The 20,865-nt window shown below is 43.3% G+C and overlaps 1 protein-coding gene across 3 annotated transcripts in view; it reads right to left on the reverse strand.

Moving 5' to 3' along the window:
* Window positions 1–811: 811 nt before the first annotated feature.
* Window positions 812–20,865, reverse strand: part of nrp1a (neuropilin 1a) — a 79,889-nt gene continuing 59,835 nt past the window's right edge. For 2 of the 3 annotated variants that reach the window (XM_081601327.1, XM_081601328.1), the window contains exons 9-18: window positions 20,684–20,828; window positions 16,222–16,553; window positions 12,937–13,081; window positions 8,343–8,453; window positions 7,635–7,685; window positions 4,778–4,921; window positions 4,412–4,689; window positions 4,228–4,324; window positions 4,083–4,136; window positions 812–3,554 (exon numbers count right to left, since the gene is read on the reverse strand). In XM_081601327.1, coding sequence (XP_081457453.1) covers window positions 3,268–3,554; window positions 4,083–4,136; window positions 4,228–4,324; window positions 4,412–4,689; window positions 4,778–4,921; window positions 7,635–7,685; window positions 8,343–8,453; window positions 12,937–13,081; window positions 16,222–16,553; window positions 20,684–20,828 — 1,644 coding nt within the window. In that variant the 3' untranslated portion in view covers window positions 812–3,267. The remainder of the gene's footprint in view (window positions 3,555–4,082; window positions 4,137–4,227; window positions 4,325–4,411; window positions 4,690–4,777; window positions 4,922–7,634; window positions 7,686–8,342; window positions 8,454–12,936; window positions 13,082–16,221; window positions 16,554–20,683; window positions 20,829–20,865) is intronic. The other variant, XM_081601329.1, reaches the window with a different exon arrangement.

Consider the following 20,865-nt stretch of genomic DNA (forward strand, 5'->3'; position numbering starts at 1 on the left):
CTCGGGCATCTGGTCAGGATGCCTCCTGGACACCTCCCTGGTGAGGTGTTCCGGGCACATCCCACCGGGAGGAGACCTCAGGGAAGACCCAGGACACGCTGGAGGGACTATGTCTCTCGGCTGGCCTGGGAACGCCTTGGGATTCCCCTGGAGGAGCTGGAAGAGGTGGCTGGGAAGAGGGAAGTCTGGGCCTCCCTTCTGAAGCTGCTGCCCCTGCGACCCGACCCCGGATAAGCGGCAGAAAATGGATGGATGGATGGATGAAATCTGTGGTGTGTTTTTTGAGGTTAGGTTTAAATAACCTGGTAATTTTTTTGTAGAAAACTCTTAAAATTGTTTTGTTTTTCACTTTAACAGAGGTTTTACTGTACTTTTAACAGCAGACAGTTGTAAGACAGAGAGTGGGCCCAGTCGTCGCTATCACGTTACTCAAATGAACAAAACAGACGCTGTACTTGAAAAGGGCCACTTGTTAACCCCCTCGCTGCCAGGTCATGGATGAATTCCGTACATAACAACACAGTCATTACCCAATGCTTTTTAAGGCCTTTGCTGTTTTATTACTTTTTTCCTACAACAGCAAATTACAGAAGCAGTATTGAAAATAAAAGTCTTGTTTTTCTTGTAAAAAAAACAAAAACAGAAACAAAGAAATCTGCACAAAATCTGAATGACAGTACAAAATGAAGCGCTAACATGGCATATACATATAAGGGGTGGGATGTTCCTTCTTTTAAAAAATCTGTTCTGTCTTTTCAATAATGAAAACTTCTTTTTTTTTTTACATTTTGGATCCATTTCAGATCATCTGAAATTTTACTTTAAAAAAACGAGCACAGGATTTTTTTTTTCTCTTTTGATGTTCTTTTTTTTTTTTTTTTTGCAAATGAACACTATAAACACATAGACCTCTTAAATATATTTCTCAGTGCAACATTGTTGGTTTCAAGTCCACGCTACAGAATCCTTTTTTTTGTCTAGCTTGCTTCAGCTACCGTCCTCTGAAAGTGAAAGATGAGGAAAGCGGGGGAGTCCGATTTAAAATGGGATAAAAACAAAAATAAATTAAAAAAAGCTACGAGTGTGTGTGTGCGTGTGTGTGTGTGTGTGTGTACAACACGGCACGACATACAAAGCACACGGATTTAAAAGACGTCACCCTTCTTAGATACAAAAATTGATCAAGTTCTTGATTGGATCGGTTGGTGGTGAGGCAAACCGATGAGTTTCATTGCTGGGCTTGCAGGCCCCGTCCTGTGTGTGTGGGTGTGCGTGCGTGTGCGTGCGTGTGTCCTCGACATTCTCACCATCCGAGTGTGTTATGGTGGGATTGTCTCATCCATCCATCTGCAAACATCTCGACTGAGATTGTAAAAGTTCACACTTTTTAAAACATTGAAATGACCTAGAAAAAAAACACTTTGCCAGGTTTTGCAATTTTCCACAAGTGTCCTAGTGTTTTCCCCTCCATGCCAGAAGGGTGATCACTTGATGATAAGCTGTGTTCTTGCTGTACTCTCTGTTGGTGAGAAGCCCCTGCAGTCAAGAGGTGTGTGTGTGCGTGTGTGTGTGGGTATGAAGGGGCAACAATCCTTTGGTAAAGCCACGGAGGGATTCCCAGATAACCTGATTCAGGTGATGCCACTCGATCCCCCGTCGTGCCGTTCCAATGACATCGGCTCTGACATCACGTCGTTATGGCTGCTACATGTGAAACGCATAAAACTCTCGCAGGCCCAAGCAAGACCTTTCAGCTACACGTCTGGGTTTATCATGAGACACGTCCATGTCCAGCTGAACTACCGATAGCACCGTCGTTCAGTGAGTGGGTCGGCTCCTCTTCTTAAAAAAGCCGGCTTCCTATCAACAAAGTGCATTCAAGCTGCATTGTTCAGATAGCACTTCTTACAGTGAACATCCACAGTGATGCTGGAGGGACAATAAAAGACAAAAAAAAAAAAATTAAAATAAAAGAATAATAATAAAACGTTGGTTGATGGTTTTCCTTTTGGTATGCTGGTTGACATATATATATATATATATATTTTTATTTTTGACGTAAACATGTCTAATTTTACCCTTTAATTTTGTCAACTGAGACATTAGCAATGGAGGATGTTTTTCATGTGCATATTTTACCCTTTTATTCATCCATCCTTTGAGATTTTTGTTTTTTTGAAATGAAAGATGGCTTCCACGCACAAAATTAGCGTCACACACACGCACAAAATCAGTCTTGTTTGCCTGAGCAACGGAATCTACGGCCGACGCCACACTTCTGCACAAAACAGTCAAAAGATTGTATTTACACACACATACACAAACATCCTCACTCACACTAATGGAGGGGAAAAAAGGGATACTGCAGCTTTTTTTTTCTTTTTACTTTCTTTAAAAAGGGCAATAAAATATATTAAAACTTATTTACAAAGTTTTTTTTTTTCTTGGACAGAAAAACAAAACAAAAGAAAAACGCTGCAATAAACTATTGTCCTGTTTCGCAGGAATTCGTAAGGTAATGTGCCCCTGTTTCCTTTCATTATAACTTAACCCTAATATAATTAAAAAGAGAACTCAGTTCAACGGAAAAGGCCAAACAAAAGGTACTAAAGGCACTGTCAGAACCATACGTGAATGGGACCCGAACTGCAGGGTGGTCAAGGGGGAAAAGGATCGGGGTCGCGCTCGTTACCCCACCCTGCAGTGGCAAAATGTACAGTTTCGTTGGGATATGGTTCTTTAAGGGTTTCGATACGTCTCTTTCAAAGCGTGAAGAGAAACAACAGCTTTAATGAACTGATTCTACAAACAAAACCTCCCCATCACATTTCTCCCCCCCTCACACATCCCCAAAAATGATAAATACTTTAAACATTATTAATAAATTGGTCTCAACACCAGCATCCGATTGTAGAAATGAATGAAAATCAAAATACAAAATTATAATATCATCTAAATCATCTGTACATACTTTTTTTGTTAGGTTTTTTTTCCTGTATTTTTTTTTTATTTGTACACAGTGTCCCCTACTGGTAGGTTCTTTTTACTGCAGCTCCTGAGAAAAAAAGCGTGGATCAGTCCAAACCTCCCACTGGTTTCCTGAACCCTGACCCTCATCTGTTGAGCGGAGGGTGTTTGGCAGTTCTGTTGAGCCCGCTTACGGGGCCGGCATACAAAATATGCCTAGAGATGTTCTTTTTTTTTCCTTCTTCTTTTTGTGCGAGCTCTGCTCCGTCTTTTAGTCTTGTGACAGCAGCCTGACCCATCTCATGCCTCTGAGTATGAGTTCTGTACATTGAGTTTGTCCTTTTTTAGCTTGACACCGTCCACCAACTCAAAGTTATAGTTCTCCAGGGCCGATAAGTTCCTCTCCGACATGCCGCCGTGCGAGCAAGCGCAGTACAGGACCACGCCGCAGATGGCCCCCAGGAAAACCCCCAGGGCCGACATGGCGATGATGGTGATGAGGATGGGATTGAGAGTTTTCAGCATGTTGCCAGCGCCGCTGATCTGGTTAGTTTCTACCAGGTCTGGATAGTCGGTGATGTCCTCAACTGAAGGAGAGAGAGCAGAAACAGAGGAATGTGACAAATTCAGAGAAAGCCTACCCATACTTCATAAACTTCTTCACATTATGTCACGTCAGATCCATTAAACCCAATGTGTTAGTTTTAAACCAGCAGAAGAAAAGTAATGCAAATCTGCGAAGTGGAAGGAAAACAAACAAGATTTACATAAGGTCTGACCTGCAGATTATAATTTTGGCTGATATGGATTTTTTTGTCTGAAATGTTGCTAAATATAGTAAGAAAGTTGCTGAGTTGGCAATAATGTGGTGGAAACCGTTAACTACAAATGTTCAGACATGACCTAGTGTCAGTCAAACCTCTCTCACGGCAGTGCAAAAGAGGACCGTGGTTGATTTTTAGACCTTTACCGAGGCAGATAAAATCAGTGGACAAAACTTAATTTCACATGTAAGTATCGGCCGATCAATGAGCTCCCAAAGTTATTGAAACCAGGGCTGGTTTATCAGTGCACTCTAAATATCAACTATTGAAACTCCATTTGAAATGGCTTACAAATTTCATTGATATTGTCCTCCGGTAGCATTGGCTCAGTGGGCACATCAGGATCTATAAAAACAAGAAATTACAGATTAATCCAGTACTTCAGGGAACACCTTCCAGACCAGCACGAACACAAGAACTGGACTGTGATCCTCACCTTCACAGTCTGATTTGCCAAGCCCGTCGAGAACCTTAATGTCATCCACAGCAATGTCTCCCCAACTCTTCCTCTGCACAAGACCCTCAATCACCACCTTTGAAATAAAAGCATATGCAGTTAAAGTCAATCCGATGTTCAAGTTTCAGAGAGAAAAAAGTAGGTCAATTGACGAGACACTGACCTGATAGGGTTTGCTGATCCGCGGGACAAGGACACGCCCTTCCCTCCAGCGATTCCCTTGGTGACCACTGACCGTCCAGAGCAGGATGTCGGCAGTTCCTTCCTCAGTCTGCTCGCGCTGTTTGATATGAAGTGTTCCGATGTGCGACCCGTACATGTGGTACCAAAAGGACACACACAGGTCGGAGTCCTCAGAGCTGATCATGGGACTCACTAGTCGAGCCACTTCGCTCTCCTGGAGACCGGTCGCTAGTGTATAGATGAAGTTTCCTGACCCCCCTGTTGGATAGTTAAATTTAGTTTACCTTGGGGTAGAAATGGGTGGAAAGTTTCTTTTCTATGTAGGCCAACAGATTGAGGTACTCGCCTGTGTGGTCCATGTTGGGGCCAGTGTTGAGAGTTGGGGTGCCACTGGACTGGATCTGCCACCTGGAGCCAGTGTCCTCTGAAGTCCAGCGGCAGAAGGAGGGATCATTGGGCCAACCGAAGTCGCAGGCAAACCACAGAAAAGCTGAAAGCAATTTGAAAACAGGTCAAGCTATATTGAGAGATCTCATTTCATTGCAAAAGGAGAAATGTCAATTGCTTCGGCTGGAGTCCAGACAATTATTGAAAGGTTTGTAGCCTGTAGTCATGATTTGACCACAGGCTACAAACAAGAACATCCTACTCTACAAACTCTAGAGGGCAGCAGATCACTGTAGAACGAAAACCTCAAGTCCCACTTGTTGGCGAGGCAAAAGTTGGAAAATGAAATCAAAATGTGACACGAGACAGAGAGAAGAGTTGGTGAAGACATCACACCGTCCTTTTATCACGACTGTGCTTAATGATATCTCTTAATGAATGTAACAGGGTTGAGTAGGGAACAGACGGGGAGGCATGCTGGGAACACACGCCAAACAATGACGGGGGGATGGAGACGACAAGGTCTGGACACAGCTTAGAAAGAGACATTCAGAGCATCCCGCTGAGAGATGAGGATTTTAATGAGAGCGGGGACTTGAGATTTCAAGACGGCAGCGCCGAGGCGCCGTTCCAACTGCGCGGTCCCCCACGGACCTACGGCATGCCGGAGCAGCCTCTGCAGAGGCCAGAAAACGTGCAAGAGCTTTTGGACAAAGAAAGACTTCCAATCAACACACGGGAGAGAGATGTTTGGGATGTTAGGCATGGTTTTAAGCTCCAGCAGGAGATGCCCTCTGAGATATAATGAGACAGCCTTCCAAGTGACAAAATATATGAGCCAATATTCCCTTTAATAACGGCGAGGGTTTAACTAGCTTCTGCAGGCTATGACTCTATTTACCCATTAAGCACAAAGGCTGGAATTCTCATGTGGAACCACATTACAGACTCCAAGCCACGTTCACATATAAATCCCACTCCCAATTAAAAGGCGTTTGACTTTCTTTTTTTTTTTGTTCCACTATTGGAAGGCTTTGACTGAGGCGCCCAACAAACCCTGGATAAGATGAGCAGCCACATGACGCATTTGGGCATTTCATTAAAAGAAAAGGAGACGTTTCCCTGCTCAGTACCAATGGAAACTAGATCCTCGGAGATTAGGATGCATAGGAGACATGCACCACCAGACTCAGGATACATAAACATGAACACATGTATGACTCGATTCTATTGACATGAAATGTCTTTACCCTGAGATAGAAGGTTCATTGAATGCAAAATAGGAAAAAAAGAAACCCAGATGTTCTCATTCGTTAGCTGCAGTGGCTTGCAAAAGTTTTCGTACACTTTCAACTTTTTACAATTACAGATGACTGTGTATACTATTGGGGTGTTGTGTAATAGACCAACACAAGGTGGGACATAATCCCAAAAAGTTGCTTCGTTGCAAAATACTTTGAAATTAATCCATGGATGGAGAGAATTTGAGAACATCAGGACATTTTGGCCTGGTCTCTACATGGGCTATTCTGGCATATGAATATGCTTCAGGCTAAATTATTGCCCTGTATTTCTGACTGTTTATGGCCTTTGATGCATGGATGGAGTGTTCAGCAGTGTTTTTGCATATAGGCCAAACAAAAAAACTATTTTCTCATCTTGCCAGTCCAGGGCACCTTGGTTTGTCCCTTACATTGTCTGTGGTAAACTGCAGACAGGACTTCTTTATTTTGTTATTTAACAATGGCTTTGCTTCCTAATACTCTTTCATAAAGTTGTATCAGCAGAGTGCAAGACTAATAGCCGTCTTGTCAACAGATTTCCCCACCTGATCTATGGATCTCTTGGCTGCTTGCATGATTAATGTTCTCTTTCTGCATCCTTTCACTTTAAGTGGACGGCCACGTCTTAGGAGGTTTGCTGTTGGGTCGTACTTTTTCCATCTTCATGCGATAGACAGTGCTACAGGAAATGTCCAAACTTTGGCATGTTGTTTTCCAGTTTTCCACAGCTTTATCCCTGACCTGTCTGCTGTTCCTGGATCTCGACAGTGCCGTTTGTTAAACACCTGTTTTTATTGCTACATTAAATCAAACACAAGTGGACATAAAGTACCGAAATAAAACAGTAAAAATCTCAAGGTGTTCAAAGACTTTTGTGAGGCAACATACACTCATAAAACGAGTTAATGCTCCTAAATTGCCGTGCATTTTCTCCAAGACACAAGATTGAGTTTAAGGCAAACACACAATACATGTCACTTTCTTCCATTAGGATAGCCGCTGCCCCAGCAGACTGCAGACAGACCATAAAGCCAGCTGACTGAGTAAATGGAGATGGGTGGAGCCTACGGCCCATTAGTCAAGGTCAGACTGGGGTGCTTTCTCCCAGCTGGCTGCTGCCTCATCAGCCCCGCTATAGGAGACACTGCTATGTGTGCTTGGCTGGGGACGTGGCCCCACAGTCCACCTAATTTCCTCCGGTCATCTGCATCGTGCTTCCCTGCTCTTCGCGCCAGCTCCTTTTTTTTTTTTTGCGTGCGTCAGTGTCGGCCCGGTGATTAGTGATTATGCTGAGGAGGCAGCAGCGGAGCACGGTGCTAATCATCAGCTAGCCTCACGTCGTGCAATCCCTCTCACCCCGTCAGCAGGAGCCTCTCCGGGCCATATCATCAGCGTTAATAACAGACCAACGCCAGAGGAGAAGAGGGACCTGCCTGGCGATGGCATTCATTACCTTTGGTCTGCTTCTTGTGGTTTAAAATTAAAACTCAGCAGGCAAACGAGAACAAATCCTACAAAACTTTAGAAACTTACCTGGAATGGGGTCCACTTTTAAAGTTGTGGTCTCTGGAATTGTGGTGCCACCTGTCACAAGATGGAGCAGCAGCACAGTTAGCCTTGTTCGCAGGTTGATTCCGTTCTCAGACATCGTCTGCATTCATGCCAGAGTGAGCTGATCACTTCATGCCACTTTCCATTCATTTCCTTCAGTACACCCTTTCATCGACTATCGTCGCCTATGACTGAGACAGTGCCATGCTCCTCATTGGAGACTGCTGGTTAATGGAGAGCACCAGCGGCGGTGCAGGCTCATTGAGTTAGTGGGTTAGTGGGAAAGGAGGCCAAGAGGACAACACATATGAGAGAGCTAATGGCAGAAAGAGGCAGAGCTCTGCTGCACAGACGCAGAGACAGGTGTGTGTGGATCGGTGCGTCCCCCGTGAGTTTCCACGTGGGGTGCAGGAGGAAAATAGGAAGACTGACAAGGGAGGTAGGAACTAAAGGTGCAACTAATTAGAGCTGTATCTATCAGTGCCAGCTCACATGTAGACACATGCATGCATGCTGGCGAGCGTGCACGGGAGATGCCAGATTGGCTACGCTAAGAGAACTCAGTGGCATTGCGTAGATGGGAGGAGGAAAAGGGGAAGCAGAGTCAGAAACAGAGTAAGAGAGGCTGGGGGGCAACGGGAGGGTGAGGGGGGGAGTTTGGACGCAGTCTCATGAAGGCGATGTTAGCACCTGTCACATCGTAGTCATCACCTGTGCCGCTGTGGCAGCTCGCCTGGTCGTCGTCACACTCGTCGGAAGGGGTGGTGCTAGGGGCCGGAGTGGTCGGGGGGAGTGTTGGCGCTGGAAGACAAAGAGTGAGGGGAGACAGCAATCAGCACTGACTGGATTTCTGAGCCAAACCGGTATTGGTGAGGAGGCTGGATGTTGATGAGTCAGACCTTATGCATATGTGACTGGGGTCAAAGGAAAGTACTGCGCTCGCTTTTATCAGGAAATAACAAGAACAAAATTATTCATGTGTGATTTTAATTGTGTTTCTTACTTAATGGAAACACCGCAATTGTGAAATTGTGTTATTTTTTTCAACAGTAGCAGAATATTGACAAAGTTTTCCACACATTTGAAAAGGAAATGCAGCTACTGTGGAATAACTCAGTAAGATTTTCTGTCACGGTGTTGGAGACCAGAGGTCCTCCGATCCAGACCTCCAGGGCCGGGGTCCTGCAACTTTTAGATGTTTATATGATAGACTGGTCTTTGTGGTTAAAAAAGAAAGCTTAAGAAAATAAAAATTAAATATGTGTAAGTACCCCAACCACAGTTACATACTGGCTTTCAATGTCAGCTTTTATTCTTTGTTTTTTTTCTTTGGCTGGAGCTACTAGTAATGGCCTTTTATCAAGTTGAAGAGGTGTGGGTGTATAAATACAGCCTTGAAGTTAGTGCATGATGCTTGAGCGGTTGAAGCTACAAGATGCAAAAAAAAAAAAAAAGACTTCCAAATGGCTACATAGGCAGGGCAACCATGGCCTATCATTACAGCCCTGAATCACTTCGATGTGGGTAAGGCCCAAGATCCACTCCACGCTCCGCTGCCGCGCAGCCGTCCTGCGGTGTGAGCGTGCATTTGTAAGTTTTTATACCGTCTGAGTAATGATCGGTCTTCCCCAGAGCAGAGGGAGGAAAGAGAACGAGGAGAGAGGTGGAGCAGGGAAGAGGCATAGACAGATGTGGGGGGGAGTGTGTGGGGCGTCTGTGCACGCGAGCCGATCCTCCTGCTCTCGGCCTCCGCTCGATGAAATATGAGGCTGATCAGCCCCTGTCAGATTCAGGGTGGGAGAGGTCAGGGATGGGGTCAGGGATGGGGTCAGCGCTGCGTTAGGAAACCCTCTTACAGAAATGAGGACTTAGCCCTCCTGCTGTGGCTCTTACTGCACACACACACGCACGCACGCGTGCATGCACATCCACTCTGGCACACGCTTGCATAGACAGATAGGCACCTGTGTATGTGTGTAATTGTATACGTTGTCCTTTTAACCACAACCTTGGCGAGGTACTTGTGGTTGCTGTGAGAGCATCCGTCTCTATGAGTCTGTCTGTTTTTGGCATTAACAGTGAAAACAAGCATTATCGTCTGTCTGAAGCTCCCGCTGGGAGTCCATCAGGTTTATGACAGAATGGACTGCCCTGAAATCCAATATGTAAATCCACCTCCATACCACTAGGCGCTTTCTGTGCTACACAACTGCACAAAAGTGTTGCTCTTCATTTCTTAAAATTTTGTTTTAAACAAATGACTTTTTTTTAAATATAATATTCTAAAATAAAAACGTTTACAAGGATCTTCTAAAGATTTTATTTGAACAGTAAATAAGTTTTTTACCGTTTTTAAGCCAGGTTGTACATTCATCATAAGCCTACAAACTAAACAAATGAACCAGTGCGATGTGTTCACCTAGCAGGGTAGTCGCAACAGGTTGATAGACAATGTCTGTAATTGAATCTATCAAAGATAGTGGAGAGACAAACATGTTTAATTACCTGAAAACTTGAGATAGCTGATCAACTGAACAATATCTGCATCTCCACTGACTACACAACGGCACAATTTGACATTTCGAAAATAAATTTGCTTAACGGAAACGCAACAATTTCAAAACAGATCTTGTTTTTTGATAAATAAAATTTGTGGTACCAGGATGAGATGGTCTCTCTGCTGGAAACAGTTTATTAGGTGTGATGCTTCTGGTTGAAGATCTACTAGTCATTTTTACAGAATACCTCAAGTCAGGACTTGGGAGTAAAAAAAAGTGACAAGTGGCTTTGAATTCAACCTGCCACTCTTAATCTCCTAATGAGACAGTGACAACGCTAAACACAGTCGATTTGTAAAAAAGGTTCAAACACATCAGGAACACCACAGTTCTCACCATTAGTTTGATGAGTCGAGTTAAGGTGCAATGAGACAAAACAACTGAACGTTAGGCATGATTACTTTTTTTAGTAGCTGTGATGTGTGAAACTTCAACAAAACCCAGAAGGATACTTATTGTAGCTCTCTGTTTAAAAAAAAAGTTATTGGTGAAAAATTTGATTCAGTACCTGTGAAAATTGGGAAAAGATTGTGCTTTTGTGACTGTGTGATAAAGATGAAGCTCCTTAACATACAATCTAAAACAGTCTCTTTGCTAAATTTCAGGCACCATATCAATTCATCACTTGAGTTATGCTTCATTTTCAGGCTTTAAAAAACCACATGGAAAAACAAGTTAGTGGTGAGCGCCGTTAAAAGAAAAAATCCTTGAAATACCTTCATAAAGTCTGGGAAAGCCATGGGTCAGAACCCTCTCAGCGCAAAACCTCAGACCAAGAGTCTGACTCCTTTGACATCGACGGAAAGAAAAAAAGGACGGCTCAGTCGTTTCGCACAGTACTCTACATCTGCTCCCAGAGAGAGATCGCTAATAGATAGAAACAATATGGATCAATTCAAATATACCCAAGTCCACTGGCTCCTTTGAAAGACCAAAGATGAGGACGGCTGGCTGTGAAGAGGGTGATGGGGGCCAGGCGGCAACAAACCGAGGAGGCCAGGTGGGCTTTTATTTGATCCCCTCCAGAAGTGGCCAGCCATGAGGGCAGCTTTGATGTAACAGGAAGAGAAGACAAACCGTCCCTTGTTGGAATAAACAGCATGAGCTGGACAGCTGTGTGCTGAACACAGGGAGCCTTCATGCCCATCATTAAATAACCAGGGATGTTGTGAAGAGATGACGTGAAAGCTGTGTCTAGTCATGTTATTAGTCTGGTTGATAGATTGCTCACCTCACCGAGCCTGACACATCACACGCGAAGAGATGTAACACACTGTAGGCTCAGACTGTGAGAACTCTTATCTAGATGTCCCTACTGTACTCACGTCATCGCTTTGGATAGAAAGTAATCACCGGTTTTCACCTCACCGCTGGGAAAGAGAATTTGATTATGCCGGCTAAACGTGTTTCTGCTGTCAACGGCAAAGATAAAAGGTTTCACTTTGCCACCAAGAAATCCCACCGGCCCCCACAGCAGCCAGCCGAAACCAGGTATTTACATACGCTGTGAGGATGATGCATAACCATAAACTGTTCCTGCTTTGGGTCAGTTGGAGCTTCCAAATATTATTTGTGTTTTTAGAGTATTTCACATTAATTTCCCTAGTATTTAGTAAAATTGCCTTTTTGGGGTCTCACAATAACTTGTCGGAATTGTGGTTGATTCCCTCTTTCAACTCACCAATCTCTCCCATCTGGGCACACTTGAGGAGTTCAATTCAATAAAGTGATTTGAAAAAAACCCCAAAAAACAAAAAAACAACTCTGCTCATTTCAGTATTATAGAACTGAAATGAGGCTTGGTTATGGCCACTGCAAAAACACTGAGTTTGTCGTCCTTAATCCACTTTGTAACTAAGTGATGATATGCATTAGAATAGTGTCTATTTGGAATGGGAAGGCCCATTTCCACCCAAACATTAACTTCCTGTGTTCTTCAATATTTCCACATAATATTCTTTCATCAATTTGCTATATATTTAGTGACATGTGCCAGTCTGTGCAACTCTCTTCCTGACGCCTTGATCGATTCCCGTTTTAGTTTCCACAACATCACGCAAAGGAGCAGCGTGTTGCCTTAAGTCAGATATTAATTATTAAAGGTTTACAAACCCAATGACCTCTTTGTCTATGTAAGCAAAGTGTCCTCAGTGTATGTAAACTTCAAAATTTGAGGAAATGTTTTCTCTCGCTGAGGAAATAATTTTGCTAATCCTATTTGACCGAAAACCATGAAGAGCTCGGTCTGATTTTATATCAGACAGTACTGAAAAAGTTGTTTTGTGTTTTTATATTGTGCTTGCTTCCTTTGGATAATTCATCACTTCATAATTTATCCTAATAAAGTTATTATCGCGATAAGAATTTTGATTTATCAATGTCAATTTTTGATGTTTAAACCCCGTAAAACTGTCCAGATTGATGGTTTTGCTATTTTTTCCACTGTTTCGTTCAATGCAAATCACACTTCCTTTTGCGACTGGTGTCCTGTAGACATACACATAACTAAAGGAAGTTATTTTCAAGGTCCTTATTTGTGTTTGTGGGGTTATAACTGCTGTCATACAGTTATCCAAGAAAGATCTAGTAAATATGTTATCGTCACTTTTATCGCTATCACAATAGTTCCATCAAATATTGTGATGAAAAACTTTAAGCCCATATTGCCCACCACTAAGATCAAACAAGATCCTTATTCGTTTTTTTTGTGTGCTGCTCATGTTTACCTTCAATCTCGCAGCCGAGGAGCTCCAGGCGCAGACCCATCCCAGCAGGAGTGGCCCTCTCTGGATAAATTCTGATGAAACGGGTCAGCAGGGGCTCCACTGTCCTCAGCTCAGGAGTGTCGTAATTACTGTTACCTTCAAATATCTGGCACAGAAAAAAAAAAAAAAGAGAACAGTAGGCACAACATGTAATATGCTGTACACACCCCCGAGCACGCTCTCTGGGATTCTTATTGCGGCATTCTGAACTTTACAGTAATACGTGTGGGTGGTGAGCGCCGGCTTTGGTGGAGAGTAACAGGAGACTGGCGGGAAATAAAAGACGATCAGCAGATCTGTGGTCTTGCTGACATCTAAACCGCAGCATACGTGGGTGACACAGAGGGTAAAAAACCCAAAACAAAACAAAAAAACAGCATGACGCAGACCTTTTTGTCAAAAAAGCAACTTTCAGCTCCCTGAACTCTGTTGCAAACAAAGCAATGGCTGTTGGAGGGGGAAAGTGGGAGATGTAGGATTTAGGAGCAAGCAAAGAGGAAGGTAGAGGACTGATGGAAGTGGATTAATGAGGGTGATCACGTGAGACAGCCTGGTGCGCTTTAGATGCTTGGGTACCTCTCTGGTGAGGTAAGAAAGGCAGCTAACTAGGACAGTCGGGGGTATGGATCTCTCCTGCACCCATCATAAATCAACCATCAGCCCATCTGGATGAGATTTATGCCCTGTCAGGGACAATTGTAATTGGGGACAGGGTGTTGCAGCTCCTCTTGGAAAAGTATGTGGCTCTTTATGAGAGCATGATGTGTGTGTGCATGTGTTTGTGTCCGTGTGTGTGTGTGTGTGTGTGTGTGCATACATCGTGCCATAAGTGGAGTGTGTGTTCTGTGGATGCAGCAAAGCTGCCAGATAAATCTTTGGTCATTTGCTCAGTTAGGAAGTGATTTCTTCTTCCTCTTCAAGTAGGTTCTTACTGTCCCCTGACAGACCTGAAGAGTGTGACTCGCATGTAATGCCAAGCGGCGTGTGGGAATTTGGGATTGCGATGTTTATTTTAATGCAATTCAAAAGCGCAACTGAGATTGACTCGCTGTGACTGCTTTATTACTCACAACAGGCAGGTGCGACGCTCTGGCGAAAGTGGACCAAATTCATCATAATCAGAAACAATGTACAGATTTATCTGAGATGTTTTCAGAAGCACCTTTAAATCGGGTCAGAAAACAAACCATCTATTTTAATTTGTTGCCTTGACAGAAATATGGACTTTTAAAGGGGCAGTGCTATGTGTTTTCCATGCATAGAGTGCTATTTTATTGCACAATCAAGTAACTATGATAACTTCAGTTGTTAGAAAAATGCTGTATATATTAAATATGATTTTAAAAAATGTGACTTTGTATGCAACACCTTGAAATGGAGCTTCTGTCTCTTTAAGAAACTCCTCTTTCTGAAGCTCCGTCTCCAGGATGTCATTACAACATGACTGCTCTATAAACCCTTTAACAAGATGTTTTTTAAACCAGCGTTTCACTGAGAAGTAGCTCATATAATGAGCTCAACCACCAGGTGTTTGCTAGTCACTGCTGACTAGTCTGAAGGAGCAGAGTGGGGGAGTAACAAAGGAAGTCTGCTTTGCATGCTGTGGAGACTTGGAAGCTTGAAAACTGCAGCTCTGGCGAGGAGATTCTTCTTGAAGGCGGGGCTATGGCCACCCAGGCGTTTTGCACAGCTGAATGGTTGCCATGGGAGATTAAAGGATTTCTCAAACATGCATAAAAGAATCAAGGCAACATTCCAGGTATGTTTTTGATGAGTGAATAACATCATAACATGTTGTAAAACTCAAAAATGTCAATTTTACATAATATTGCCCCTACTACATTATCTAAATTTCTTAAGCGACTTGGTTCTAGCAGATGATTTGTCTAATCAAACTAGCTAGGCTTCCATGGCATTGATGGAGCATTCACACCCTGAGGGTTAAATGTTTGTCACTGATCCACCTGGCCGCTTCGCCAGCCAGCCATCATCTGTTGTTTAATCTAAGATCAGGTTGTAAGGGTAACAGGTCCAGGTGGGAATATCCTTCTCCCCAATGACACTTCAGCTGATTCCCAGGGATTCCTGCTTGTTCCCAGGCCAGAAGGTTCCTCCCTCCCCCCCACTTCACTTCTAGGTTGAACATGTCTGTAAAACCTCCAAATGTAGGTTAATTATTTCTACAGCTGAGCCCAGCCACCCAACAGACTAAAATGGCTCCCATTTTAGTCTGTTGCATCTGGAATCCCATATCACAGCAATATCAAACTTATTTTCATTTTGAATCACATCAAGATTATGAATGTTTTCAAAGAGCCAGATTTGCCCGAATGTACTGATAAAATTGAGTTAGAAGTTGTTACAATATTAATAAATACAAAATCTTTTTTCATTGATCACACTCCTGGATTTTGTGATTGTTTTTTGTGATTTGTGTGTGTGTGCTGAAATAGAAATATTTGTAAAGAACTGCAATATTTGTGCTGATCCATGACGGTAAATGTGACTCTTTGTTACTCGCTGCATCGATCATGGACTACAGCTTGACGTCACGGCACGCTGAGGCAGCACTGAGGTGAAAAGTATCACTTATCACATATCTGCAGAAAATGTGCAATAAATTCACAAATATGCAATACACAGGGGTATGTTGATTTTGCATTCATTTCTACAATCTCGAATTGCAAAAAAGAAATTGGAGTGACTGATGTAATTTGGCAGTTTACAGGTAAAAGTTGCTTCGGTTTGATTGATACAATATTATTTAAGATATTTAAGCACACAAATGTTAACTTGAAGCTTCTGGTGTCCAGAGGGCCACATAAAAAGCTATGATTGACCGGATTTGGCCCCCAGGCTTTGAGTTTAAAACATGTAAGAGATGTAAGGGACGGGCGATCTGGGTGATGCAGTAAGTGGACAGTAATACTTTTTGTCCAAACTAAACACTATCGCAGACGAGAGTCGATCCATTTATTTATCATCCGCTTCATGCCATCACCACTCCTGAACACCAAAATGCTTAAAATTCGTCCCCTTGATGAAGAGACTAAGTCTTCGACAATAGCGAGAAATCCATCTGCTTGTAATAAGTTTCATCTTTCAGAATGCTTCAACCTTCACCCTCATCAGTTCAAGTGGTACCTTCTACAAAATGAGATTTTTTGGTAAGGGATATGCTTCTCTGATCTCTTCAGAACTAAACAAATGTCCAAACGGTTTCTTAACCCCCCCACCCCAACCTACCTTTGGTTTGTTTCCGCTGGTGTCAGACACCACCCTCCAGTCAGAGCCGTTGTTGCTGTACCCGAGGCGGAACTTCTTCATGAAGACCTTGTTCTCACGGTATTTCCCTCCCTGGATGATAAACCCCTTCACCAGCTTCTCTTCGCCGAGATCCACCTGCAGCCACTCGTTGGTGAAGGGCTGCGGCTGGGGCAGCAGCGTCCACCCGGTCCTGCTGGTGAGAAGGCGGGCGTTCTCGGGCACCCAACTCCGATCGATGTGAGAGGACGCCGTGATCTGGTTGTCTGTGATCAGGCCTGACACCATGCCCAGCATGCCGGAGCAGGGGTACTCTGAGAGACGAGAGAGGAACAGGCAAATGTGCTTAACGTTTTTTTTTTTAATGCAAATCTGCAGAGACGCAACGGATGTACAGAAAGAACTTCATCTTTAACCAAAGGGGTCGATGTCCAAGATCATCTACAGTGGCAAGAGCATAGTCTGGGTCTGAGTCTTGCATACAGGATGGCCAAAGTCAAAGGGAGGAGGCTCATTCCCCAAACTCTTTGTGATGTTACTGTGATCTCTACCTCTGTTCTCTGTCTCTCTATGTGTTGGTAGATCTCGTGCATACTAATTCTTCAGCCTGAAGCGATTGTCTCCAGGCAGCCAATTAAAACTCTCTTCCCGGCTGGTGCTTCCACCTCCCGCATTCTGGGAGCCCTGTTTTTTTTTCTCCTTTCTATCTCTCTGCCCCCTCTCCATAGACTTACATGTAACTACACATGAAAACACAGTCTCTTTGTGCTGTTTTTGCTGCCACAGCAATCATCTCGCCTTCTGCTTCACAGCTGTCAACATCTGTGGGACTACATCTTTGAACGTATCGTTGTTTGCCTGTCCGGTGTCCCAGATTTTCCTCGTTCTTTGAACTACTTCTCTGATCTTGTCTTCAGCTCTTGATAAATTTGAGCTCTTTGCACCTTTTGCATTTGGTTCCAAAGTCAAAACACGTCTTTTCAGATTTACTTCACTTTTGTTTGTGAACTTTATTTACACTCAAAGTTGAATGGAGGAGGCTAGAAACCTTTTGGTATTCAAGCATTTTGTCGTTCTTCCACTGCTTCTCCAAATCTTTCATTCAAACCTAAAAGCAACAAATCTAGAGACCTGAAGTAGCTTATTATATCTCCGCTATTGAAGAAAAACCAACACTTGTGTTCATTTTAGAAAAAAAGCGCACATTTTCAGCTTTGCAGCACTGTGGGAAAAAAACAGAAGAAATATTTGCAGAACAAGGCCTCTTTCAGCCAACCTCTGCCTATGTGAAACGGTTCCCATGAAAACCCATGAGATGAATTCCTGGTCGTGCAATCCAAAAAAAAAAAAAGCTATCGCTGAACGCACAGGAGCATTTTTCTGGGACTTTCCTCCTGTTTTTCTTTTGTCTTAGGCCAAGATGTGTTGAAAATGATCAGAGGAGCTGGCCTTTGGCTGTGTGAAACGAAGACACTGCGATATGAACGCCTTTGAAGTGAGGAGAATTCAAGGGAAAGGTGCATGTGTGTAGAGATAAAAGCAACTGATGCGACCCCCGACCCAGATCATCTGGAGCTGTTAATCGAGCTCAGCTGCGATTACAGAGGCCGCGCACACGCCGTGACACGCCCCGGTGGAACAACTGTTTACATTTGTGTGTATGGGTAAGAGGAGCGATGATGATGCAGGCCTGCCGGCCACAACCGAGGTTTGGGTGGAGCATCGGCGGTTCATCCGAGCTATTTTCGGCGCTGTGGCGTATTTACCAACAACTGGGTGGTGGATCCTTTTATTAATGAGTAGCTGTTTGCATCAGAAGGCACGCGACCTTGGTCATATGCGGCGAAGAATTTTGTGACACTCAACCCACCCTCTCTTGCAATCTCCTAAATAACTGCTTTGACGTTAACCGAACACGCGACCTCTCAGACCAAACCCCTTTCCTCTCTGGTCTCTATCACGTTTCGGTGCGTTTCTTTGGCTGTTCGTGACTCGAAGAAAGCAATGATGAATTCAGAAAACTCTCCGTAGGATCGAATATAGAAGAGGAGAGTCGAGTCACAGGGTTTGTGCAGCCCTGTACAGCCTCGGTTTCCCTCTACCCGACCATGCTGGGAGCTGGCAGAGTCTTCAGAGAACCAACGGGCACTAACGTCATATTGGAGGCCGTGCGGTGACTTCGATCCTGTGATGTGTTTACGCGTGGCGCAGCGCTCTGATTATGTGCCCCGCACACAGGCCTCAGCTGTAACCCCCGCTGCACCCACAGTGCCATCTGCTCTTATAGGATTGACCACACATATGTGATGCATAAGGGACTCGTTGCCTAATAATAGAGAGGAGGACCACAAAGTCACTTCACAATTTTGGCTCCAAATAATCCCGATTCCATTATAGGCTCTGTTACCGATAATCAAGGTTTGAAAGAGGTTGCCGTTTAAAAGCGCTATAATTTTTCATCATACCATTCCTGGGGTTGAAAGCCCTTTTAAAGTCATAGCGAAAAAAGTCCAAGAGTCACCCGAGTCTTATCCAGCACTGACTGACACTGTAACACCCTCTCCCCACCTGCTGCTGCACGTTATCATAAAGCTGAAAGAAGGCTACGAGGTTTGTTTTGTTTTTTTAAGGTTGCTTTCACACTAGCCCTATTTAGTACACTTTTATTGAACTTTGTCAGAAGTGAACTCTAAAAGGAGTAAGTTGCACTTGTGTCTTCTTCTATGGTTTTTGTGTCACTTTTGGAAGCTCCCCATCAGAGGTGAGGGGGTAAACGGGTATTTCAAAGGGTCTGGATTGGTTTACACAGAACCAATCAGTGAAAGTGAACCGCATCAGCTGAAAATGTAACAAATGTTGCAATTTTGGTCCCCAATAGAACTGAGTCACTGGACTATTAGGGGTGAAAACACTAAGAAAAATAAATTTGGTTGTTTTTGAATATTTCTAATCGTGAACACCAATATAAACATGAACAGATACAGTTAAAGGATGATATTGTTTTTTTGACTTGAAGTCACATTTGGTCCTTAACCCTCCCACATTTCTTTAATTAATAAATCATTTTTTGGCAAAAGTTTCTTTTTTTTTCTTGTCAAAGTCACTTTTGGAGGTGACAATTTAGTACTTACTATTGGTTTACAGCTGGATACGTATCAGGTTAAATGATTTTAAGAATTTGAGGAGTTAATTTTTTACAGTCATTGCAGTTTTCCTTAAATTTTCCCCTTTGATTATTTCTAGGAACGTCTTTATCCCAGAGGTAAATTACCTAAGATGTTAAACATCCCAGTAGCTCGATATGCCTGCAGGTGTTTCTACGTCTAATGTGGGGCTAGGATCCAGATGAGTGTGTTTGCGACATCATAATTTAAAAATTGTAACACAAAAGTTGCTTACACTGAAATCTAACACATACAACACCTCACTTGATAAAAAATAAAAAAAATAAAGAAATAAGTCGCCCCCAGAACTTTGGCCCCTGGGCTATTGCCTCTGTAAGCCCAAGGTTTAAAGTCCTGCTAAAGCCATGGAGCTTCACACTAATTAAAGTCACACTGTTGTCAATAAACACTCACTAAACTATGAACGGTGTCTGTTAAGCTGCCAGCTGAAGGTTGATTTGGGTTTTTTGTGACACTCCATAAAAAGCTCAACGCCAATATCTATAATCTTCCACCTACATTTGTTTCTTTATGTATCAAATTTCAAATATCTGTTAACTGTTGCGGATAACATCGTCATAACGATAATAATCACATTCTTCTGTTATTCTAGCAAGATCAGAAGCAATTGATACATTTTTGATTTAAAAAAAATGTAATCATGATACACATTCTGCATAAATACTGTGAGAACCTCCTTCTGACCCAGACCCATTCAAGATGTTGACAGAAAAAAAAGACTAACTCTTTTCTGCCCTTAATTTAGTCAAGCAGGAATCCAAATTGAATACACATGTTTGTATCCCACAGAGACAAAGATAAATGTGATAAAGCCACACTAACTGGAGCCACCGGCATACACACACTAATTTAAAACATCAACAAAAGGGCAAGGGGAAGAAAACTGTTGCTAAAATCAAAGTTACATAAAGCAAAAAGAAAGAGAGAGAGAAAAAAGCTGAGGCTAAAGAGAAGGCTGAGCGCAGATCAGCAAGAGCCCACCCAGCTCCATCAGCAGATGCATGCCAGCTGTTTACTCTATTTATACTGAATGAGATTCATCTAAACACGAAGTCATGTTAATAGATAATTCCCATTCCTTTGCCACTATTTGGTATTATGCAGCTGGGGCCTGGACTGGGATTAAAACCAGACAGCTAACTGAGGCAGCAGAGTGAATTTGGAGTTCTGTAGTCACTGCGGCTAAAAACGAGTTTTGTATTTTCAGGGATGGAAAGGTGAATCATGGGTAATGCAGACAAGCATCAGCTGTAGCCAACCTGATATCTTGCAGCCGTAGACCTCGAAGCGCAGTGCTATGCCCGTTTCCCAGGTAACTGGACGGATGCGGAGGAATCGTGTCAGAGTGGGTTTGGGCAGCTTGGTCTTGGTGACGTCCGTTGGGTTGGTGTTGCCCTGGAAAATCTGTGAAAGAAAGGCGGGAGACCAACTGATTATTGAC

Source organism: Poecilia reticulata, chromosome 20, assembly GCF_904066995.2.
Source record: "Poecilia reticulata chromosome 20, P_reticulata-male-v2, whole genome shotgun sequence".
NCBI classification, from domain to species: Eukaryota; Metazoa; Chordata; class Actinopteri; order Cyprinodontiformes; family Poeciliidae; genus Poecilia; species Poecilia reticulata.